The following is a 25,027-nucleotide window of genomic DNA, read 5'->3' on the forward strand; positions in this document are numbered from 1 at the left end:
ACCTAAAAAACAAAAACAAAAACAAACGAAGCAAACAACTAGAATAGGATCACAGAAATGGAGATCACATGGAGGGTTATCAATGGGAAAGGGGGAAAGGGAGAACAGGGAAAAAGGTACAGGGAATAAGAAGCATAAATAGTAGGTACAAAATAGACAGGGGGAGGTTAAGAATAGTATGGGAAATGGAGAAGCCAGAGAACTTATATGTACGACCCATGGGCATGAACTAAGGTGGGAGAATGCTGGAGGGAGTAGGGGTGCAGGGTGGAGGGGGGAAAAGGAGAGAAAAAAAATGCAACAACTGCAATAGCATAATCAATAAAATACACTCTAAAAAAAGAATATTGGAAACTAAGCAGGGCCTGAGTAACAGGGGCTCAGAAAGTGAGCTGTCCTTGTCAACACTGGTGGGCAACCGTGATGGGCTGTTTTATGATGCGTATCATCTGTCTGCCCCACACAGCCAGCTCTGCAGGGCAGTGGTCTCCATCCCTCCTGTTCACTGGCTGATGCTAGAACAGGGCGGGGCATGGAACAGGCACCCATAACTATTTGCTACCTTTGAGTCAGGGCTCAGGCACAGAGCTGAGAGGCCTAAGTGGCTTTTTGGTGAATTTGGCTGGGCAGTCTCTCTGGGCAGCCCCGGAGGCTCACAGTCCCCTGCTGCCCAGGCCAGTCTGAAATGGAGATGAGGTCAGCCCCTGAGAGGAAGCACACCTTTCCCAGATGGTACCAGGCCAGTGGGTGTGACCAGCAGGTGCTCAGCAGGACCCCCACTTTAGCCCCCAACATAATCCCTTTGGGCCAAGGCTACGTGGGCAGCGGTGGCAGGGACCTGTGATTCTGTGTGAGGGGTTATGCTCCAGCCCACAGCCCAGGGGGAAGCCCCAACCACACGGGGCCCATCCTCTTGCCCAGGTGAGCTCCTCCTGTTGGGGAGATAGGTCATGGAAAATGGATCAGTCTTGGCGGAGAACCTTCACGGCTCCCCAGACCACAGAGACGTGCTGAAGAGGTTGGGCGGGCCTGCTCAGACTGAGGAGGGAGTGTGCCGGGTGGGTGTTGGGGTTCAGAAATGCTGGGAACTTCTCTACAAGACCCAAACGCCCCCTGGGCTGCCCTCTTCCTTCAGGAAGTGTTCGCAGCTTAACCCTGGAGGGTCACGCGCTCAGAAGCACACATGGCCTGGCCCCGTGTCTGCCCTGCACGCAGCCCCTCTCCCCTCAGCAGCTGTTCACCTCCCGGTCCCCTCTGCCCCTGTCAGACCCTCCATCTGTCTTCACACCTTTGGTGGGAACCTCTGGGTGAGTGCATGTCCGAAGTCCGCCCGATCCATCACGGCCTCACAGCCTCTCCGCCCTGAGTGGTGGGGAGGGTTGGGCTGGGCCTGGTTGCTTGCATTAGTGGGTCAGTTTCTCTTCCCCTTCCCTCCCTCACTGAGGTTCAGTGCTGGACCCCAACAGCACGCGGAACATCCTCACTCTTTAACCCCCTGCTGCAAACGACACTACAGAAGCCAGGGACCCCCGGTTTACCCACTCTCCTCTGCCCTGTGACAAAGTGCTGCTTTGGAGATGAACCTCAGCCCATGCTGAGAGCAGTGGGCCAGGAGGAGTAGGGGTCAGGGAGACAGGTGCCCTGAACTCAGACAATGCGTGTGTCCTGGGCCCTCCAGCTGTAAAGTGAGGTGGCTGGCCACATAATCTCAGTGTCCCTCCTCAGACTTCCAAGTGATGCTCCTCCCACTGGTTTGTACCAAGAGGCCAGGCCAGGACCATGTTCTTGGGTGTGGATACCTCGGGTCTCCGCAGCATCCTTACCCAGCCAGCTCCAAGACCCGGTTGTGCCTACCCTGCCTCGTGACTCTGGAAGGTTAGCTGGACCCACGAGTCCCCGGCACTAGTGAGACAGAGGTCGTGGCCTTGAATCCCAAAGAGGCTCTACTGGGTCCCACTAGGAAAACATTCTGGTCTGTAGGCTGCATCCCCTCCCCCCATAATGTGGGCCGCAAGGGGACTGGGTGCATCACCGTTAGGAACCCAGCGTTCAGCTGCACATGATTCCGGGGCACTCAACTCTGCAGGGACCGGGGCTAAGGACGTCACATAGATCACCTCACTTAGTCTCCAATCACCTTGTGAAACAGGTGCTAAATTGTCCCCATCTCATGGATGAGAAAATCAAGGCATAGAGAGGAGAATGGAACTTACCCACAAGTAAATGATGGAACTAAAATGCAATTGGCCCTCAACCCCACACATGAATAGAGGCAAACAGGAATGAACCAAAAACATGCAGAAAATTAACATTCTTGGAAATGTTTTAGTCCAGGGTGGAGGGGGCAATTTTTTCCATCGAGGCCAGATAGGAAATATTTTAGGCTTTGCAGGCCATCTGGTCTCTTCTGAAACTACTCAACTGTGCTGTTTAGAACAAAAACAGCCATAAATACATCAATGAAGGAACACAGCTGTGTGCTAATAAAACTTTATTTACAAAAAACAGGCAGGTAGATGGACATGGCCACGGTGGGGAGGTGGGGGTTGCAGTTGACCTCCCCTTTGGCCCCTTTTGTTTCAAGCATCAGGTCTCTAGACTAATTCTATTGTCTTGGTAATGGAGGGGTGGGATGGAAAAGAGAACTGATGTTTACTTGGCCCCTACTGAGCCAGGCTCTGTGCGGGGTGCTTTAACCCAATAGCACATGAATGCAGAGAACATCTTTCTTAGCAGGTTAGGGACACTGTTCAATTGCTCTTTCGTTTAATGGGGGCAAACTGAGGCTCAACGATGCTCCCTTGCCTAACACCTGAACAGCAGAGCTGGGATTAAAACCTCCTCCAAGCCTTTCCCTTTCTATCCCCCTCATACAGGTAGGTTTGTATCGCACGCATGCTCACCACACAAGAGAGGGCGGTGTCTCAGAAGGTGGGAGGCAGGGTGAACCCCACCCCCCCTTGTGGACAACTGAGAGCCTGCTATTGCTACAGAAATGAACTCACCAGTTCCTCAAATTCACTAAAACTTCCAGCATCACCAAGTCCTGCTCCCCAAAACCTACTGCTACCCACCTCGAACCCCAGCATGGTCCTCCCCACTTCATGTAAGTAGGTCCCAGGACTTCTAACAGCACCATCAGGCAATGAGTGACTTAACCAGCAGCCAATCACATGTGAGTGAACAGAGTTCCAAGACCCAATGGGAGTAGGGTTTTCCCCAAGGAACCCAGCCACAATTCTTTCCACCAATAGGACATGGCCCTGCCTTTCATGCGTGGGTCACTCCTGGTGAAAGGCGGGGGGATGGAACACAGGGTGGAATCCAGGAGGGACTGCTGGTTCTAGAACAAAGCCCCAGCCACCATCAGCACCCCACAGGAAGTGGTGCAAAGGCCCCACCAATGCACATTCTGACAATGCCCGACTTTCATGGACAACAGCCCCAAGGCAGGTGGTGGCCATTTTCATGAGCTTGGGCAGCAAGGAGTATGGGAGTGTGTTCTGAAAACCCTTCTTCTGCCTCCACCAGTGAGTCACCCAGGCCTGCAGCTTGCGAAGATAAAGCCAAGGTGATGGATCACAAAGTATTGACAAGTGGAGGTATTTAAACCCTCTCAAGGTACCCAACAGCCAGTGGCTTTGTAGAGCGCAGTGACTTTTTCCCCAAGGACAGCCAACTGGGGTCACCTGGAGCCCTTGAGGCCTGGGCTGGTGGGTGTCTGGAGACAGGACCTTGGGCAGAGGGGTGAGGCCACCTACCTGAGGGGACAGGCCGTTGCTGACGGGGTTCATGTGGTTGGAGGGTGCCGCGGGGTTCATGAAGCTGTCGGAGTAGCTCGAGAAGCCGTGGCGGGCTCCGTAGGCAGAGCTGGTGTCCGCAGCCGCCGCGGCCGCAGCCAACCCCCCCTGGTGCATGGTGGATGGCGGGAGGGGCTGGGGCCGGTGCACGGTGCTGCCCCCATCTGTGGAAAGACCCAGGGGAGGGCCTGAGCGGGTGGCTCACCTTGGAGGGTGGGCCTCCCAGGGCAGGGAAAGAACCTCCTGTTTGGAAAGCAAGCTACAATCCTCCTTCTTCCAGTCCCCATACAATGGAGGGAAGGGACTGTCTCTTGATACCTGAAATGGGTCAAGCTGGCTTCTAGGCAGGACACTGGGGACTGGCCAAGTCTGGACTGACAGCCAACTAACATTCCAGACTACCTCTAGGCAACTGTGCACCGCCCCTGTCACTCAGGGCTCGGCACACATTGGGAGCCTAGTAATTACCTGGACTAAAAGTCAGACCTTGTGGGGACTCTCTGTCCAAACCTACCCAGGCCTGTCTCAGTAGTATTTGGTGAGCATCGACCACTTGCCAGGTGCTTCCACAGACACTAAGGGTATGAAGCAAGACTACGGTTCCCATTTTATAGATGAAGAAACTGAGGCTCAGTGGGGTAGGGGCTCTTGTGCAAGGTAACACGACTAGTGAGTGGTGTGGCCAAGGTTTGAACTGCTGTCTCTGTTCCTAGCTGCTCAGAGGCTATTCTGCTGTTAGGGCCCCTCTTACAGCCTCTGGCGACAGGACCACCATCCTCCGGGAAGGTTAGTGTCTCATCAAGAATCCCAGAGGAGGTCCCCTACTTCTTTCTCTCCTCAGCCTCCAGAGCTCCGGCCTGTCTGCCAGCCCTTTGAGAGACCACCAGGGCTTCAGGAGGCAGATGTCAGGTAGTGGGGTTTCTACCGTGTGCTGGGAGGGGGGACTGAGGGGGGTGGGAAGGGGGGGAGGGTGCACTTGGAGACAGGAGCCAAGGAGGAAGGGGAAGAACCCTTCTCCTCCCCCAACGTGGGCCACCTCTTCTGCATTTGAATAAGACCCGGAAGTTCGTGAGACTTTACATGAACTTCTAAACGTAGACATGGGAGTAACCTTGTTAATCCTTACCGAGGTGCTCTATAGCCTGTTGGCAGAACCAAGAAGTTCAAGGGCAGGATCTCCCTTGTTTTTTGTCTTAATAGACTGTCCACATGAAAGTAGACAAAGGGTCATAAACACACAACCCTTCTCATTCCTTCTTTGTTAAGGAAGGACGGACCGTGTGGGCCGAGGGTGAAGGGACAGAGGGCATGGCTAAAATGCTGGGATGGGGCTTGGGCACTCACCTTGGGAGATGGTGGTGGTGGGGTAGGTGGAGTCCGGCAGCTGGTAGGGGGGCAGCGTGGGCATGCCGGTGGGCGGGAAGCCCCCTGGCAGAAGGTGGTTGAACGCTGCCAGCTGGTTGGCTCCTGCCTGCTTACGCCAACGGGCGCGGCGGTTACTGAACCAGACCTGGTGGGTCGAGAGTGGAGAACAGAGCCCTCAGCCCAGATCCTGGCAGAGAGCTGAGACTCAGCCAGAAAGAACCTGTGCCCCCCAGCCGTCACCCTCGGTCCAGCCAGCGTGCTCCCCCTGCGGGAGGACATGCCCTCCTTCACACTGCTGGGGACAGTTTGCAGAGAGCTTTCATAGGCACAGTCCCCTTCTGTCCTCAAGGCCTCCTAGTGACAAGCTTATTATCATTACTCCCATTTCACAGACAAGCAAACTGACACCCAGAGAGAGTGAGTGACTTGCCCAGGTGACAGGCTGTGTGACTCTGGGTACAGTGCTCTTTCCACGGCAGCTGCTCCTGCCCTGAGGGAGATCAACAGGTGACTGTCCTGTTCCCACACATGCTCGGCTCAATTCCTGCCTCCTCCAGGAAGCCCCCAAGGAGGACGCCACACATCCAGAACCCACCCGAACCAGACCTGCCTGCCAGACTCAGCTGTGAAAACCGGTTTTTTGTCTGGTGCCTGAGACCCCACTTCGCTTATCTGTCACAGGCCCCCTTGACTGGAGAAACCCACCTCCCATGGACACAGGGGTGTGTTAAGCACCAGTGGAAACCAGGTAACATCTCTGAGACTCCCTGACCTTCACGACCTGTGCTGATGCTGCGCATGTCTGTCCATAGTAGAACCGCGAGACACGGCTTCCTATTCCCATTTTACAGAAGGGAAAACTGAGGCTCACACAGGTTGAATAACTTGCCAAGACCACACCAATAGTCTTCAATGGATCTGAGGTTCGAACTTAAATACCTGCCCTTCCAGAGCTCACTGGTCTGAATCTGCAACAAGTCCTAGGCTGGGCCAGAGCGAGGAGAATGTGTGAAGCAGGGGCTGCCCTGAGGCGGCTCTTCTCTGCCTTCAAGCTCTGCACATGCTGTTCCCTCTACCTGGCACACCCTTCCTGCAGCCCTTTCTCAGGAGGCCTCGAGTGCGCTTCCTCACACAGTGATCCTATTTACCATTTTGGGGGGCGATGCTTTTCTTTGTCCCTGCAGCTCCAGGCTCTGGGGACAGAGGCCTGCACCCCTGGCTCCCCGCTCCGTAGGGGTTCGGCCAATATTTGCTGAATGGATGAGTGAACAAGGGGAGACAGAAATGGCTTTCCTGGGGCTGGGGCCACAAGGCGCAGTTGGCAGGCCCTGCTGGTGGGGAGAAGACCCCGACCTCCCCTAGCACAGGACCACTGAAGACCCCCAAACTTCCAGTCCACGCCTGCTGACATGCAGGAGGGGAGTCTCGTCAGGCAGAGGGGTGCCTGCTTGTCTTTTCTCCCAGGGGGGAAACAGTGTGCGGCTTCCCAAGCCGGATGGATAGCGCAGCCGGCTCTCCCCAGTTTGGGATTCACAAAGAAAGGAGTCGAGGCAGCTACACCTGGAGGGGAAGCTGGAGGCCAAACCAAATGGAAGTCCTGGCTCCTCCCCACTTTGCTGGGGCCCAGAGGGCTTCCCCAGGGGTGTCCTGGGCTGGGGCCATCAGAAAGGAGGCTGCCTCTGAACTGGGAGGAATGAGCAGTGTTTTCCTGTTCCCTTCTTCCGTGGGGGGTGTTTTAATTCAGCCCTTTCCAAAAGGTGGGGCTCCTGTCACTCCACGCTGGGGAGAGTCCGAGATGGCCAGAGATACTCAATAGCCCCGAGGTGCCCCCTCTCCAGGCCTCTGGTCTTGGCTCAGTGCAAACGCATCCTTCCTGACTTTCTAACACCGAGAGGAGCCTTGGGAGGTGACATTTTCCGGAAGGGCCTTGATCCTATCTTTTTTCTTTGTGTGTATTTCCAATTGCCTTCCTTTTATGAGATTCAGATATACTTTTATGTTAAAATGCATTGATTTCATAAGAAGAACAACACGGGTCATGTGAAAATATGGCAAAAATCTTGAAGACGGTCGGAGAATAACTTCAGTGTGGGGCACGCTGTTCTAGTCCGTTCCAAGGCAGCCGCTCCTTAGGGGTGGGTCAGCTTCTCCCCAAAGGAAGATACGGAGTAAAGTAGGAGGCCTTCTTCTCCCTCCCCTGCCTTCCCCTGCTTTTCCTCCATATCTCAAACCTTCACTGGGACTCTGAGCTGTGTTCAGCGAGACGCCAAGAGGGACGTGCACAGGCTTTGGCCTTAGCTGCCCTCTTCCGGGGCACACGACAGGCACCTCCAAGAACTGCTGCCTTCCAGGGCAGTGACAGGGTGACATATGAGCTGCTCTGGGGAAGGGCTTCCAACTTCACCTCTCAGAATCCAGGAGGGCTTCCTGGAGGAGAGGACACGTCCTTTGCTGTCAATTCTCTCAGCTCGTCTTCCTCTCTTGGCCTGTTTCCCCAGGGCTGCCTCACCCCAGCAGGTGCCTCCTGCCTCACAACATATAACACGATGACTAGTTAACAGCAGTGACTCTGGAAACTGACTGCCTGGGACTGAGGCCTGCCTCCGACTCCCAGCCAAGATGGGCACATTCCGTTTTCTCTGCATGCCTCAGTTTCTTTGTGAAATGTGGCTAGATGTAGCCCCCACCTCTTAGGTGGTTCTGGACCTCAAATGAGTTAACACGGGCAAGGCGCTCAGAACAGCATCTGGTAACTGTCGATCCGCCGGAAACCCTCCGACGGTGCTCTTAGCCGACAGTCGGCACCATTTACAGATGGGGAAAGGCGGGCTCCAGGAGGGACCGTGCAGCCCGGCATCCCACGCGGAATCCCTGCTCACTTTCGATCTTTCCCTCCTCACCTAGCACTGGGAGCAGACGCCGTAGGAAGCATCTGGTTACCGGGTTGAATATTTTATCTGGACCTGTTTCCAATGCAGCACAGATGAAAAGAACATGCTGAGCAGACTTGGGTTCAAGTTCTAGCGCACTTGCCTATGGACTGCGTGTTCAGGAAGCTACTTCTTGGTTAAATTTCAGGTTTCTCACTGCTGAATGGAGACACTAATCATACCTCCTTCCCTCTGAGGGTTATGGTGAGGATGAAAAAAATAATGTATATAAAGTGTTGAGCATCATGCCTGGCACATAAAAAGTGCATTATATGTATTATCTAGTATTGTGAAAAGTTTGGTTTAAGTTGCTAATTAGTGAGTTCCTCTAAAATGAGATTCAGCCCTGACTGGTGTAGCTCAGTGGATTGAGCACAGGCCTGCGAACCACACGATTGGGGTTCGATTCCCAGTCAGGGCACATGCCTGGGTTGTAGGCCAGTTCCCAGCAGGGGACTCACGAGAGGCAACCATACATTGATATTTCTCTCCTTCCCTTCCTCTCTAAAGATGAATAAATAAAATCTTAAAAAAATAAAATAAAATAAAATGAGATTCAGTTCAGGGGGGGCCTCTGCTTCTAGAAGAATCGCAGGTGCAGCGTTCCTGGCAGCTGGACACGGTATTTGTTTACCTCCACGGAAGGGGTGTGCAAGACTGCGGTCCACCCTCTGCTGTTTAAAAATTAAGATTCCTGCAGAAATAGTTACTGGTCCCTGGGCATGTGTCCTCCTGCCCTACACCCCTCTTGCCACCCTTCACTGTGGCGCGGGCTTTCTGCAGGCTGAGACAGGGGTATCTGTGCCACTGGTGGTGCCACGGAACCCCCTGCCGGTTTCCCAAGTGGGGCTGGAGGGGAGCCAGAGGGAGGCAACACACTTGAATCATGAACTCCACCCGACACATGTTTGCCTAATGGTTGTTTATTGAATATCAGCTCTGTGACTACAGATTTCTGTCTGCTGAATCCCCGGTGCCTAGACCAGTCTCTGGCACATAGTAGGTGCTCAATAAATGAGTGCTGGATGAATGAACCTGGAGTTTCAAGGGTGGCCAGAAAGGGAACCATTGAGAACAGATGGAGTTTTAATAATAATGACAGCCCCCACCCCCCATTGTGGCACTTCCGTGTGCCGGCCACTTTTCAGCTTGGTGTGTGTATGTGTGTGTTTCCACGCCATCATTTAATCCTCAGATCCCATCCTTGCCATGTGGCAGATGAGGAAACTGACAATGAAAGGAGGAACTGATGAAGCTGGAATTCACACCTGGGCATCTGTCTCTGAGACTACTCCGAACCACCCCACCAACCCACCCCTCTCCCGGGGCCACGGAGAAAAGATGGCATAGAAATAAAATTGATTGCCAGAAGGGAGGAGGTTTGGGGGGGATGGCTGATAAAGGGGAAGGGATTAAGAAGCACAATTTGGTGCAAAACAGTCACAAGGATGTAAAGTTCAGCACAGAAAATATAGCCAATAATATTGTAATAACTATGTATGGTGCCAGGTGGGTACAAGAAATACCGGGGAAGTATTTTGTAAGGTATATGATTATCTAACCACTATGCTGTATACCTGAAACTGATACAAAATAATGCTGAATGTAAACTGCCATTGCAACATAAAATTTAAGCTCAGAAAGTGGCATAGGATTGCAAAATCCCTGAACTACAGACTCAGAATCAGAGGCCAAGACTTCAAAAGTACAGACGCATAAAACCTAAGCAGTGCTCAGGTGGCCTCAGGGTCCCTGCCACACTGTCCACAGCAGAAACCCTCTCTCCAGGTTTCTGACACACTAAATGTTGCACTTTTGCTTGAATGCTTCTCGCAACGGGGATCTCATCATCTCATGAGGCAGCCTTGATTGTAATAAGGATCCTAGCTCTTTAAGGGGCCTTAGTGACCATTTAGCTTGATTCCTTTATTTATAAATGAAAAATTAAGTCTCAGGAAAAGAAACTGTCCTGTTAAAGGTGACACCGCTGATTAGAGGCAGGAACCCACAGGAGCTGAAACCCGTGGCTCCCAGTCCTGCGCCCTCCTTTCTGCAGAACATCACATGGGGCTTGGGACATCCCCCTGGCGTCCCTGGTCCCACCCTTGAGACCTCTCAAAGCAGCCATGTTCTCCAAGTCTCCTCTTCTCCAGGCTAAATGCTGTGTCATTCCTGTCTCCATTGTTTGGGGGGTTACCTTCAGTTCACTCTTTTTTAAAAATCAGCATTTATTGTTTTTCCCTCTGCAGGGAAAGCTTTCAGGCTATGGGGGGAAGACCCAGCCCCGCCCTGGGGGAGCCAGAGTCTGAGGGGGGCATCAGCATGTGGAAGATGTCTGCCCTGGCTGCCCCCTCCCTGTGGGTTGGTCGGGGCCCTCGAGGTTGCCCCTCATCCCAGCCCCCCTCCCTCCTTGGACCTTGAGTGACACCTGCTTCTGGGTCCCCTGGGCCAATAAAAGCACTGCCCTGACAGCCAGGAAATTTTACAAGGAGCAGTCAGGCTTCAAGGTGGTGGGAAGCAGCCGAGGCCCCCAGACGTGGGAATGAGAAAGCACCCAGGAATGTGCCCGGGAGAACAGCTGCAGCAGGATCAGAGCAGGAGGGAGGCCAGCGGGGGCAGGCTCGGGTGTCACCCCTGAGAGGAGGGGAGGGGGTGAGATGAGCTGTCTGCTGCTGCTGCCCACCCCCACCGGGGGTGTCTGTCAAAGGCAGCCCAGGGCCCCCCACTCCAGAAGTGGGGGTGGGGAGGACGGAGGGAGGTGCGTTCATTTCTGGAGTAGTTAAATGTTGCTTTGCTTCCAGAACTTTCTCCACTGCTTTTAAATTCTAGGCTCTGAGTCAGCTTCTTGTTCCTGAATGGAACCGGGGCTTTGGTACTCACCAGGCCTGAGTTCCAGGCCCACTCAGCCCCTACTCAGCTCTGCGCCTCTGGGCCTATCACAACTCTGAGCCTCAGATTCCGCACCCGTGGCCTGGGACGGGACCACACTGACTCTGACGAGGTGGCCTGAGGTTCCACCAGGTTCATGCACAACAGGCCTTGGGACTGCAGAGGGTGGGTGCCTGACAAGGGCTGGCTAACCTTGGGCAGAAGTGCCCCCATGAGCAGTCTGGGGCGGCCCCTCTACCTGCCTCCCTCTTTCAGGGAGAAGGCAGGCCAGGAGCTGGTTCCCTCTACAGCTCTTTATCGTGATCTTCCTCCTCCAGCACCCAGCCTGGGTCCTTCCCAGCCGTCCCGAGGCCCTGTCTGCACTCAGAGAGAACTGCAGCCCTCTGAGAGCACAGCCTGGGGAGGGGAGGCAAGCCCCTCCCCCACGGTCAGCCTGGAAGACAGGCAGGCTCTGCCCCGCCTGTACCCTCCCTCCCCACCCCCACCGGTTAGGAGCCTCACAGTTGAGGGTGTATGTGCGGAGGGGTGTTCAAGGTCTGGCCACTCTCCCTCTGATGCTTCTAACCCACCAGGAACAACAGGACTGCCCAGTCTGCCTGCATGCTTCCCATAAGGGGAAACTCATTACCCATCTTAGGAAGCTAAGCCTGTTCAGAAATTTTCCTCTGAACGACTTCCGCCCCTCATCAGAGGTGTGAAGGGTTTTATACTCCCTGAGCCCTCTCTTCCTGGCTGAACTACTGCGCCCCCGTCCTTACTGCTTCCCTTCCATCTTCCCTTTTTTCCTTCCTTCCTTCCTCCCTCCCTCCTTCCCTTGACTTCTTCTTCTCTTCCTCTCCATGTCTCTCTCCATCCCTCCTTTTATCTTTTTTTTGGAGGTGCTCGTTGCCTGGACAGATGAACACAATCCACCAGTCCCCACTGCAGCCCCTGGCTTCCCTCGGGCTGCCCGCCACTCCATTGGCCAAATTCGCTTACTTGGCATCGATTGCCGCTGGCATTACTTGTTTGCACAGTCCTCAGACCACCGGGTGCCCAACTCCCCGGGGGCCCAGGGAACCTCCCAGGCCCTGGCCACCCCACCTTCTCAATTCCTGCCCCTGGATTATGCCCGTGGTGCCAACCCCTGGGACGCCTGCTCACCTGGACACGCGCCTCAGTCAGCTTGGTCCTCTGTGCCAGCTCCTCGCGGGTGTAGATGTCCGGGTAGTGCGTCCGCTCAAAGGCCTTCTCCAGCTCCTCCAGCTGCTCGGCCGTGAACGTGGTCCGACTGCGGCGCTGCTTGCGCTTCAGAGGCAGGTCAGGTTCCGACTCCACGTCTGAGCCCTCGTCCAGCCGGTTCCCTACAGCCAGGCGAGAGGGAGGAGGAGGGGAGGGCCTGGTGAGATGGAGGGGTGCTCTGTGCCCACCTTCGGGCCCACTGCTGCACCAAGGATCAGGTCGCAGGGGAGCACAAGGCACCGTTTATCAGAGGGAAGAGTGGAGAGCAACCTCCATGCCCAGCCCCAGGGGACTGGTTAAGTACTTCAAGGTACAACATTCCTTAAAGAAAAAAAAAATCCCCTATAGGTGGGCATTTATTTAGGTTATTTCCACGGACACAGAAGGGCATCTGTGAACCAGAGTCAGGGGTCGGTTTCATAATTTAGAAAAAACATTTGCTAAAATTTCTAGAACTATATCCTCCAAAAAGAGAGAATTTTCCGGCATGTTAACTGTACTTCAATAACGCTGACTTTAGGAACAAGGCTAGGTACAGACTGGGGTGCAGAGGCCAATCCCACATTTAGAAAAAGTGGGGACGGTACATTATGACACATTACAGTGAAAAGATTAACAGACGTTAACCTCAGGGTGGCAGAACTTGTGTTTCCTCCTTTGTACTCGTTCACAGTTTAGTATTTTTTACATGAAGACACTACTGCATTTGGGGAAAAGACTGCAAAATGACGGAAGGGAGGGAAGAGGGGACGGAGGGGGCAAACGTAACGGCGTCCTGTGCCCACCCCCATTCTTTTCGTGTTGGCTACATGAGCAGGCCTAGGCCCTTCCCACAAGGGACAATCTCCCCCCCACCCCCCTATAACCAAATACAGCCTGGATGTCACTCGGAGGTGAAAGGAAAGGCATTCCAGGAAGGGGGAAGAGCATGTGCAAAGTCCCGGCGTGCTGAAAGGCACGATGGGTCCTGTTACCACCAGGCTGCATCCACAGCTGGGAACTCATCCAGTTTGGGGCAGTGCCCCTCTACCCGAGTCCCCGTCCCTCCTGCTGCCTTGACTATTGGACAGTCACATCTGATTGTAATTGGTCACTGCCAGGCTGTCCCTGATTGTGACAAAAAGGGAACCAAAGGCAAGGGGCCCTCCCCTCATCGTTGCCTGCCTGGTCCCCAAAGGTGGAGGCTGGAGTTGAATCCAATGCCCCCATCCACCCTTTCCCGGCTGCCCAGCAACGCAGCACCACAAGGAGGCCATGTTGGGCACAGCTGGCACCCTGGGCACCTTCCCCAGCACGTCTGGGGCTCTGAGCCAAAGACAACTAATCGCAAGGATTCATTTCCTGAAACTCACAGCCTAACCTCAGTTTTCTGACAGTGATGAGGAGAGCGAGCCCTTGGGGCCCCGGAAGGAGGCGGCAAGGACTGGCGGGCAGGAAGGAGGGGGGCGGCAGCCCGCTGCTGACGGACAGAGCACCAGCGTCCCTCCTCCAGTGGGCGCCCTCGAGCCCAGACAGGCGCTGAGCGAGAGGGAGGTTGGGGTTGTCGGGGCCAAACCTATGGGCAGCAACTGTGCTCAGACTGGGGAGGAGACACGTGCCCTGTCCCAGGAAAAACCCCAATCTGATTAAGCCTCAGTTCTGTCCAGAGCAACGCTGTCCACCAGGCCTTTCTGAGACGATGGCCGTGTTCTGGGCCTGCGCGGTGCGACATGGTGGAAGTATCAGCCCCATGTGGCAAGGAGTCCTGGAGGCGTGTCTAGTGCAGCTGAAGAACTGAATATTTTTACGTGATTTTGCTTTAATTTGAATTTACTTAGCCACGTGTGGCTGGTGGCTACCCTACAGGCCAGCACAAATTTAACACTGTGGTTCTCCCTTCTCAATAAGGAGAGAGGCCCAGCCCCGAGCTCAGAGCTTTCTGTATGCAGTAGCTTCTAGGCAGAATTAACACCATTGTTTTCATGGTTCCCATCTACTTATAGGACATGATACTCATTTTCCACTTACAAGAGCATTCGTTTCCTTGAATTCAGTCTGCGAAGGTGCTTTTGTATAATGTAAAACATCAGGGAAATACTAGAACAGGCTATTGGGCTGCAACCAAAAGCGTGAATGCAGTTAGCAACCTGGGGGCTGCAGGGTAAATTCAGGGCACCAGCCTCAGCCAGCGCCCACTCAGGCCCCACAAGCATCCAATGCCCTTGCCCCCCAAATCACGTGCAGCTTTCCAGAATCATTATGGAGTACTGATTCTACTTCCTCTTCTCCTCCTTGCTCCTCCCACCCCTGGTTCAGCACCCATCGGGGAATCTATGGGCCAAAAGAGATGCCCAGCCCAAAACCCAGACTGGGGAAGGCAAAGCTGGGCCCACAGCCCTCTACTGTTTGAAGGGATAGGATGTTGGCGGTTGCCATAACAACTCTCGATGCTGTGTGGGGACAGCAAGGCTCTGTCCCACTAGCCAGAGGTCGAAGGGGATCGAAGGAGAACTGGACTGCATCACTTCAAGCCCCTGAAAAAGATCTCTCGCTTCCTCACTGCCCCAGCCCAGGGAAAGAGATCCTTCTAGGTTGGTGCCAGCCTCACAACCGGTCTGGGGTATTGGCTCTTTTAAGAAGAGGGAAAACAAGCCTCAGAGAGGTTCAGTTAACTCGATGGAGGCCACACAGCCAGTAAGCCCACACTCGCTGCTGGAGAAGGAAGGGGAGGGAGGACAGACTGGGAGGAAGTCTGGGGGCCCCTGGGGCAGCTCTGGTCTAGTCAACAGTCCTGGTCTGGGAGGCCTGACACCTGGATTCTGGGTTCTGTGTTTCCCTCGCTGCGTGGCCTTGGACAAGTTGCTTTCCCTCTCTGGGCCTCGGATTTCTCAGTCGTAAAAATGAAGCGAATGGTACATGCCTGCATGTCTCAATGGACTGCTGTGGGAATGAAATGAAATGCAGGCTGTGGGAGTGCTTTGGAACCTGTAAAGGGCACACGAAGGGTGATGGCAGAAGAGGGGGGTGTCGGGACCAAAGCAGCATGAGTGACAGGGGCTTGCTCACAAAGAACCCTGATGCCACCGCACCGCCCTGGCTTCGGTTTCCCCAATGGCGCTCTCCCACCCCTTCCAGAACCCGTTGGTCTCAGAGTTAGATTCATCGGCGGGATTAGGTGAACCTGGTTGCAGAGAAGCCCTGATGGCTGGGGCTGAGTCTTCTGTGCAGCGGAAGCCTGGGCAGCTGGTACCGGGAGGGGCACGTGGGGAGAGTGGACATGGGAGCGCATTCATTAAACAGAGGCTGGGTGTAGGGGGCCAGCATCCCGGCCAGCTGCATTCCTGCCCTCCTGCTCTCAAGCAGCTGTGAGATGGAAAGATGCCGGGGAGGTGGGACAGAGCTCGTGCTGGTGTGGAGAGAGCCCCAGGGGAGAGGGAGATGGTGAGGGGGCCTCTCTCTGGGTTCCTGGATCTTCTCTCCTCTTAGGGATGTGGGGGGGTCTGATACAGAGCAAGGAAGAAGATCAGTCCTGCTGTGGGCCCTTCCAATCTTATGGGGGAAAACAGCCTCCGTCTTAGCAAGCTCCCGATCTGATGGAAGAGGGAGGTATCACCGCCTGTTCTGGGAAGTTCCCAGGCGGATGAGGGAAGCGTGGCTTCCAGAGGCATTGGGGCTGGAGCAGGTGTAAAACGCGTGACTTGAGGGAACCCCAGAATGAGGGACTGGAGGGGTGACGAAGTCCTTCCATTTGTCAAACCTTAAGGTTTGTCGAAGCTAAAGGGTGGGCAGGAATGAGGCCTGTCTGGGGCAGAGTCCAGCCCCCCCCCCCTCCCCAGGTGGCTGAAGTGCACAGTGTGGGGCTGGGGGCAGCTCTCCAGCCACTGCCCCAGCCTCTGCCCCGCCCCCACTTTAAAGCCCATCAGCCACTGGCTCAGGAAGCTGAGTTACCCTAGTCCGCCCCACCCCATGGGCCCTGACTGTGTGTCCAACTGTGTGTCCAACCCCTGCCACTCCACGTGGTTCCCCAGCTTTCAGCTTCCCTAAATGACCAAGCCACGCTATCGCACACCTTCCAGAGTTTGAGGGGCGGGGATGCCCCCCACCCCCACCCCCACCCCGCCGCTCTCACCAGGAGCACTCCTGCTCAGCCAGCAGAACTCAGCTCGGGGCCAGGGGGGTGAGGCGGGGTGGGGGTCCCCCAGCAAGACTTCCTGGGCTCAGCCAGGCTGCAGTGCCCATACTCTGGGCTCTCAAAGCTCATTCGGAAACACTGAACTCGCCTGTGTGTGGTCTCTGGGCCCCCTTGCAGCAGGTAGTCTCCTTGCACCTGAGACTGTGCCCAGTACCCGGGAGGGGCTCTGTTAGGGCTTCTAGGGTAAGTAGGGCTTAGTGGGATGCTTACAAACTTCCCTTTGAACGCCGACAGCTTGCAATAATCCTCACCTTGAACCTGTGCACGCACTCTGCAGTTTGCAAGCCCCTTCACTGCGTTAACACTGTTTCTCCTAGTAACCCCGGAGGGCCATGTGGGCAGGAACAAGCCCCATTTTACAGATGTTCGGTGGAATCCCGGGGGAGTGAGCCTGGGAAGAAAACCCAGGACTCTGGACACCCAGCTCAGCGACAGTCAGCTTTGCTTCATTGGATTCCTGGGGAATGGAGAATTCCATCTCTGATCATGAAAACCAAGGGGGCTTGTTCTCCATCCCCACCCCTCAAACCTTCCCTCGTCACCCTTTGCCAAAGGAGAAGATGGTCATGATTTCTGGAGCTGCAGGAGGGAGCTGACCCGTCTCCAAATCCTTGTCAGAAATTCTAGATCAGGGGAAGCCAGCAATGGCCTTGAGATATGGGGCCCTTCTCTCAGAACCCCTCGCCCCCAAAGAGACACCCTCCCGCCCCGGGTCCTGTGCTCCCATCCACGCCGCCTCCCTGCCCAGCCTTTATTACAGTTTAACGTAGGCCGGCCAGGAGCCGCAGCAGAGAAATGAATCACATAATAGTTGATATGCGTTTTAATCAAGTAATTCGGGCAGAGCCGGGAGCTGGCGAGTGTGGGCCGGGTGTCCCTGAATACCAAACAGGCTTGGGCGCAGGTCTCAGAAAATGGAAAAGTCATTTACGGCTCAGCTGGGGGCCAGAGAGCCCTGGCGGGAGCTCCCCCAGCCCCGCTGCTGGGACTGCTCAGCTGTAACCAGTGCGTGGTGCGTGCACCTGGGCAATGTCTGTGGGAGCCGGCCTCACGCAAGGGCTGGGTGGCCGGGGATCAGGCGGAGGGTGGGGCTCTGACCCCAGCTCAGACCTCCCTGGAAGTGACCTGCTCCTGTTCACCTCCTCTGCTCGAACTTTCCTTGGGTGCCCATCCCAGCACCGCCACCCAGGCCTGGCACTTGTCCCTAATGGCCCTTTCCTCAACCTTCACTCCTCACAGGCAGCCAGCTCAGAACCAAAGCCAGGAGATTCGGGGTCCCTGTTAGCCTCCCCTCTACCTACCCGAGAGTCCGTCCTCTCCCTCTCCCCCTGCGCTCCAGCAACCCCAGCAAATGCAGACCTTTGCATAGGCCGTGTCCTCCCCTCCCCCCGGGCACCCTCCCCAATCCCTGTGGCCCACCCTTCTCAGCTGGCCAGGCCAAGCCGAGTGGGTCACTGAGAAGCACAGGCTCCAGACGCAGTTTGCCTGGGTGCTGTGGATTCCACGTGTGTAAGGTATGAATGATATTAGGGCTCCCCCTGCCCACCTTCCTTGCTTTGCATTTTTCCACAGCATGTCTCACAATCACACACGCTCAATGTTCTGTGTTATTGTCCCTAACTCCCTGTGCCCTGCTGTCCTGGCCATCACTACCGCACAAGCTCCCGAGGACAACTGTGTTCGTTTTTTTTGTTCGCCGCTGCATCTCCAGTGCTGGGAGCAAGGCGGGCACTCCAACATTTGTTAACCGAATGAATGAATGAGTCTATTAAAACACACGAACCAGCGACACAGACAAGGGGATGCTCAGCAGACATGGGCATGTTACGTGTCGTTTGAGGCAGCCCAACTCCTGACGGCCCCGTGAATGAATGAGTGACATCCACAATGTCCCATCCTCAATGGCCCGGCTCAGCTCCTATAGACCCTTGCCTATGACTTCCTCTTTGAAAATCCATCTCGTGTTTGGTCTTCCCTTTTTCCCCTGACTTCTATTGTCCCAACATTGTTGTCTTTTCCAAAGAACCCTGCCTTCTCAGGATGCGCCCAGCTTAGGACAGTTTTTTGTCACTGTTGCCTCCAGCGACATTTCGGGCTTCATTTGCTCTGGGACCCACCTGCTTGTCTTTCCCAAGCTCCAGGGCTTCGGTAGAACTCCCCACCAGGACCTACCGCACGTGAACCCGCATTCCCCCAGCAGCCTTCTTCACCCTCCAGCTCTCACATCTGCACTTAGTAATTCCGTACCTAGGCGTGTTGGGTGGGGGTGGTCTTAGCCTTGGTCTCTAATGATATGTCTCTGCTCCTGGTGGTCTTCCCTAACTCTTCCATTGCTTCCCTTCTGAGTCTCGGACTCCTCTTGATTTCTTGGCTCTTCTGTTAATGCTCATCCTTTCTGACTCAGCTGTGGATCACCCCCTCCAGGAAGCCTTCCCTGATGGCATCATCCTCTCTCGGGGTCTGAGGTGCTTGCATCACTGGGACTCAGCTGGGGACCAGAGGCATAGGCAAGGTGGGACTCCAAATTGGTCCTGTCTAACCTCCAATCCTGTGCTGTCCCTCAGTCTCCGAGAGGAGTCACTGTCCCCGTGTCGCTGTCCCAGCTCAAGGAGAGAAAAGAAGGGGGGATGTCCTTCTGGAAAGCCAGGATGAAACGCTCACTTCGCTTACAACCTAAATTTGACAAAAACTTTTTCTTCTCCAGGAAGTCCCCATCTAACACATCCGGATTTAGCAACCCCCACCCCTACCTTCGTTTGACTCTGAACCTGACCGTGGCTTCTGCGCTAACAGGATAATACGGTTCTGGGACTGAGAACTGCCATCCGCCTAGTTCTCGGGGTGTCGGTGTGGGTGAGTGAATGGGACCCTCGAGGAATGCAAAGTGATGTCTCTGATGCAATTATCACAGCCTACTCGCCACACCCATACCCACTTGGTTACGCCACCCTCTGGGCTGCAGTGTCCTCATCTGTATAGTGAGGGAAATAACAGTGCTCACCGCATAGAGTCCTCACGCATGAAAATTAAGCGATTCACTGAAAAACAGGGACTTAGAACAGTACCAGGTACCTGGTGAGTCAGTCCACAGTTCTCAATACACAGTACGTTAGCTATGATGACGATCGCTGCTACGATTGCTGTTGTCATTACTGGTGCCTGCATACGATGTGAACGGAACTACCTTTGTAGCTCCTAGAGGCAAGCTCGTCCGTCTGGCACGAAGTGCAAAGGGAAGGAACAGATGCACGCACGGACACATGAAACCCTTTGTCACCCCTCCCTTCTTCACCATGGCGGGGACTCGGCACAAGCCCAGCCCCACGTCCACAGGCCCCACGTCCAATCCCGTGCCCGGGGAAAGCTGTCCCAGGTGTGCGGTAGGTGGTGCTCACAGAGAGAGGGGGCCTGAGTCTCAGCTAAGTCCTGCACGTGAACGCTGGCAGGTGCCAAGGGCCCGAAGAGGGAGACAGACCTCGGGGAGCTGGGCCTGGAGAGGCCTGGGGCGAGGCCTCAAAGTCAGCGAAGGGGAAAGAGCAGCAGCAGGGGCCCCGTGGCCAGATGAAGCTGCCCGGCATGGCAAGAAAAGGCAGCTCGGCCACCCATCAGCGCCCCACAAAGCCACTGTGAAAGGACCATATGCCTGAGAAGTCAAGCCTGCTCGGACCCTCCCCCTCCCCGCCCCCACAGCTCCCTGCCTCTTCGAGGAGCCCTGGGGGGGGGGGGGGTGCGGCTGCAGCCGGTTGGAAAGTTGTCAAAGGAGGAGGGACGGAAAGTGGCTTCAGGGTCCTGCCTCCCTGCATCCACTGAGCCCCCTGCCTCTGCCTCCGGGCTCAGCCCCGAGGAGGGCCTTACACCTGGGCTCACTGTACCCCGAAGCCTGGGCTCTGTGATCACACAAAGTCTCTTCCTGCAGCACTGGGTGTGAAGGTCTCAGGAGAAGAAACAAAAATAGCTACTAGTGAATTTTGAACTTATGCGTGCCTTTTGTATAGCAAGCCATGGTTTTCCACTCTCACCTAAGAGGCAAGTATCATTCGTTACCAGTGAGTATTATTATTAGCTGCAGTTTACATGTGAGGAAACTGAGGTTCAACAGGGTTAACTAACTCAACGTCAGAGTGACAGAGAAACCCGGCAAGTGGCCCGAATGTGCCTGTCCCTGAAGGTCACTTCCAGGCCTGTCTCCCTGCTGTGGCCTGGGATGATGCCCTCACGTGCTTTCCTACTGTCTCACGTCCCCTGCCCTTCAAATCTGGACTCCATGTCCACCAAGCCCAGGACGCTCTCCAGGACGGTGTCACACCCGGAGAGTGCTCCTTGAAACCCTGTGGCACTTGCCACCGGTGCCAAACTTTGAACCCCTGCCATCGACTCCTGCTGCAGACTGACCATTAACTTTCAGTGCGGACGTCCTGTTTTCCAAATGCACCTTATCGTCCAGTTTGGAAAGGTTCATTTGAACATACGGAGTGTGAGGACCTGGTTCCCCCCATCAAGCTGGGGACACCCTGGCATCGAGGTGGTGCCATCACAGTAAGAAAGACTGGAGGGTTCTTGAACATGAAGACTACATTTCTTCTATTATAACTGGGTGTTGCCCCAGGGCAGGGTAACTGGGAAGAGCTCTGAGGTTACCTTTCTAGAAGGTTCTTAATAACCGTCTCCAACAGGAACTGCGGCCACCAGTTACAAAAAGAAACAGTGGCCCCTGTCATCACAGACACAAGAGCTGACTTAAGCTTCCCCAAAGTCACAGTCTCAGAACTACTGACTCCTGTCCCTTGGGGGTCACTTCCACCTACCTAATTCCCACCCATCCCTCCCCCTCCCCCTACCCCACCCTTCTTTAAAAAAAACTGAATCCTTACATCGTGCTGCAGGTCAGGGTGCACAGAGGGGCACATGCCCAATAGCTGTTTACTAAGCACCTGCAGGACTCCCCAAAACCCTCACCCGTAACAACTACAGACAGTGAATTCCACTCCCTTAGAAGAGCAGATATCTCAGATCCCGCCCCTTTTAAAGAGGCAGGATCTGCCCATTCTCTTAAAGGTGGGCAGAGCTGCAGGCTCTGCAGGTACAAAAGTCAAGCAGGAGCATTGGAAAAGCAAGCCAGGCTGTCCTGCCACTGGCAGGTGTGGCTTTAAAGGAGGCCAGGCCTTAGAAACAAAAAGCTTTACCTGGAAGTACACGGAACAGTCTTCTGCCCTGCACATCAACACCAATGCCATCAGCTGGGTTACTTCTCCACCTACTGCTGCCTCCGGTCATTCCAGGTTAACAGGCAAATGGTCATTGCTGAAGTACCCGCCCCCCCCGCCCACAAACCGGCTACAGGTACCCAGCACCCCAGCCAAATGATAGGACCATTGCCCTTGGCCAGTGTGATTCAGTGGGTTGGGCATCATCCCACAAAGCAGAAAGTCACCAGTGTGATTCCCAGTCAGGGCACATGCCTGGGTTGCAGGCTCAGTCCCCAGTCGGGTGGGTACAAGACACAACTGATCAATGTTTCTCTCTCACATGAATGTTTCTCTCCTTCTCTGTCTCCATCCCTTCCCCTCTCTTTAGAATCAATAAAAAGAAGAAAAAAGGATCTTTAAAAACTGACAGGATTATTACCTTGTCCAGGGGAGGGTTCCCAGGGGGCTTGGAGACTGGCTGAAAAGACTAAGCGGCTCCAGATTAGAACCCTGAGGTTTGTCTCTGACTTTGCCTTCAACTTGCTGTGTGACCTTGGGCAAGTCTAAACCCCTCTCTGGACTCCATTTTCCTCATCCCTAAAAATGAGAGGTCCTCCTGGATCTCCAAGAAGAACCCTGAGGAGGCGGTCTGGGTTGCAGCAAACTCCTTTACTACTGCACACTGCAGAGCCCAGGACCGCTCCCGGCACACAGCGGGGTGGTCGGCAAAGGCTCCATGGAAGAATGATTGATTGATGCGGGTGGTGAGGCGCTCCAGAGGGGACTGGGATTCTAAACTGGAGGTGCCGTGCAGGCTACAGGACACCCTGACATATTCTGACTCCTGTGGGGACAGGCAAGGTGGGGTTTCTCACCCTTACATTCTGCCTGGGCCCAAGCCTGCTTCCCAGGAGCCCCCAGGCCCTTTCTCTTTTCTTAGGGGAAGAGGGTAGGGAGGCTTCCCCTCCGCCAGTCACAGCCCCTGTGTCTCCGGCTGGTCGGCTGGTCGCCGGGCAGCCAGAGGCCTTTCATGGTGCATTCCCCCGCTGCCCCCTCCCCCCCCCTCTCCCCAGCAACCCCACCCTGTCCTGCCCCCATCAATCTACCGCAGCCCAGCCTCTCCAGCTGGCCTGGCTGGGCCGTTCCCAGGCAGAGCAGGTCCACAGTGGAAGGTGGTGGAAAAATGTGGACAAATTTCTGATTTGCAACACTCTGGGAAAGAGTTTATTGCCATTGTTTGAGGACGAATGTATAAATAAAGCAAGGCGAAGATTGCAGGGGGAGGCTGATGAAAGGCAGAAAACGAGAAATTTTATGGCCATAAGAAGCATACTCTAATGGTGATTTTTGAGGCACTGGACCATGGTAGTTACTTAGCCAAATGATCGCTGCGAAGCTGGGCAAGGCGGCTTATTTCTTAATTACTGTTACGTATTATGTCAGGCGGACGTGCAGCCCTGGAAAGCTTGGTCCTGAAGCAGACACCGGCCTGAGCCAGGTCCCGGAGCTGGACGCTGGTAGGTCAGGGGGAAGGCCATCACACGCACCCATCAAGGGCAGGGGTCCCCCTGCCCAGGCTCCTGTCCCCCAGAGAAACCGCCAAGAGGAAAAGAAGCCAAAGAAAGACTCAAATTTTGGGCAACACCTTTAAGACATTAATCCATCCACGCCACACACAGTTTTGAACACGTGTGTGAGTACTGAACCGGCTGTGGCTGACCGAGCAGAGAACGAAGTGTGTATGGTGCCCAGCTTCAAAAGATATTTGCAAAAAGCAGCAACGGGCTCATCTGGGCCTCCCTCACTGTCATCTCTGTGTGAAATAATTCCGAGGGCAGGACAGAGACAGAAGGAGGCCACTGTGTAGTCAGAAGGGAGTGGCGGGCACAAGAGGGATGGCTCTGACACCGCAGTGTCACCTGGCCCAGGTGCCCGGGCCTCTGTGAGCCTCTGTTTCCTGACTTGGAAAAAATAGGGGGCGGGGCTTGATAGTCCTTTGGGGCTAACTTCTTCTGGTTTTGTGACTCTAAGGTTCTGTGACTCTCTCGCTCTCAGAGTCGGTGAGGTTGACCTTCCAAAGTGGCTCAGCACTTGCCCTGTTGAACACTTCCGTCTGCTTTCACAGGGTGGCTTCCACCACATAAGGCAGTGACAGAAGGAAGAAGCGGTGACAGACAGCTTGTTGCAGGTCTACCGTGTGCTGGGACTTCCACGGGCGCTGTGTCCACTCACGGCACCCTCACAATCACCCCAGGGGAGCACATGCGGCTCCCTCCCAGGGCTCTTTGGGGAACCTTTGAAAGGCACGGAGACCTGCTCAGAGGCAAAGAGGCCAAGCCCCTCTTCAAGGCCAGGTGGGTCCGGCACCACAGCCAACGCGTGCTCTTTAGGTAAATCCAGTGGCCTCTCCAGCATCTCTAAAGCGTGAGCTTCCCCCTGAGGGACACAGATCACTGGGCCTCTGTGGGAGCTGCTGATTCAGAACGTGGAGTCTAAGAAGTGGATCTCCCACAAGTTCCCAGGCAAAGCTGCTCCCTGCTCGTGGGGGCCGTGGTTTGAGAACTCTGAGAAAAACAGCGACAACTAGAAAATAAAACGCTGCTCTACGGAGAGAGGAAACCATGCAACTCCGTGCTGATGATCAGAATGGACACAGGGGGCCTGAAGGGAGTGCCCTTCTCCGTGGGCCCTGCTCCTGCACCCTGCACGGGGACCGGGTCATCAGAGTCTTGACAGGCCGTGGCCCAGGATGCCTGGAGCCCTGCCCAAGGCCCAACCTGCCCCCTGTGGACCCCAGCCTCTGAACCCACCTATTGTCACCCCTTCTCTCTACCTGACTCTTACTTGGGTCCTCTTTTCCTCCCCCACCCCCCATCCCTTCTAATTTAGCAGCCTGACGTGTCCCTGTATTAGCAAGGGGAGAGAGCTCTCACAGTATCAGCAGAGTGAACTTCAAAAGGCTCAAGGCTGGGACCACACCAGACCCCTGCCCCTCCGTGACCCATCTTCCAGCCTCCCAGCTTGAATAATTTGAAGGGGCAGTATTTCCTCTCCAGGAGGACAAGGATTTTCGTTCATTACTTTATCCCCAAGGCCCAGAAGAGGACTTGGCCCGTGGGAAGAGCTCAACATGCATTTGTGGAACGAACGAACGGACGAATGCACATCTCAGAACGAACGCACTGCCCCTCCTATCCGCCCAGGTCTTTGCAACCACTGCGATGCTCCGACAGACGCCTGTGACGGTCTGCTCTTCGAACCAACGTGGTTACTGGTGAGTGTGCGAGGATCATCCTGCACAATCAACTCATTAAAGACCTATTTATGCAACGCCAGACGTCTGGCCCCACGCCGAAAGCCCCAGCCAGCCAGCTGAACCGTTCCAAGAGGTCCGGAGGATCGGCGCTCTGTAAATCCACACAGAGGCACCCCACTGAACTCCCCAGGCTGCATCCAGATGTCTGG

At 55.0% G+C, this 25,027-nt stretch overlaps 1 protein-coding gene across 3 annotated transcripts in view; it reads right to left on the reverse strand.

Moving 5' to 3' along the window:
* Positions 1–25,027, reverse strand: part of PAX7 (paired box 7) — a 97,202-nt gene that overhangs the window by 34,710 nt on the left and 37,465 nt on the right. For all 3 annotated transcript variants that reach the window (XM_037045065.1, XM_037045066.1, XM_037045064.1), the window contains exons 5-7: positions 12,128–12,327; positions 5,145–5,310; positions 3,762–3,964 (exon numbers count right to left, since the gene is read on the reverse strand). In XM_037045065.1, coding sequence (XP_036900960.1) covers positions 3,762–3,964; positions 5,145–5,310; positions 12,128–12,327 — 569 coding nt within the window. The remainder of the gene's footprint in view (positions 1–3,761; positions 3,965–5,144; positions 5,311–12,127; positions 12,328–25,027) is intronic.

This window comes from Sturnira hondurensis, unplaced genomic scaffold, assembly GCF_014824575.4.
Source record: "Sturnira hondurensis isolate 20B ecotype Veracruz unplaced genomic scaffold, ASM1482457v3 Scaffold0004257, whole genome shotgun sequence".
In the NCBI taxonomy this organism is placed as follows: Eukaryota; Metazoa; Chordata; class Mammalia; order Chiroptera; family Phyllostomidae; genus Sturnira; species Sturnira hondurensis.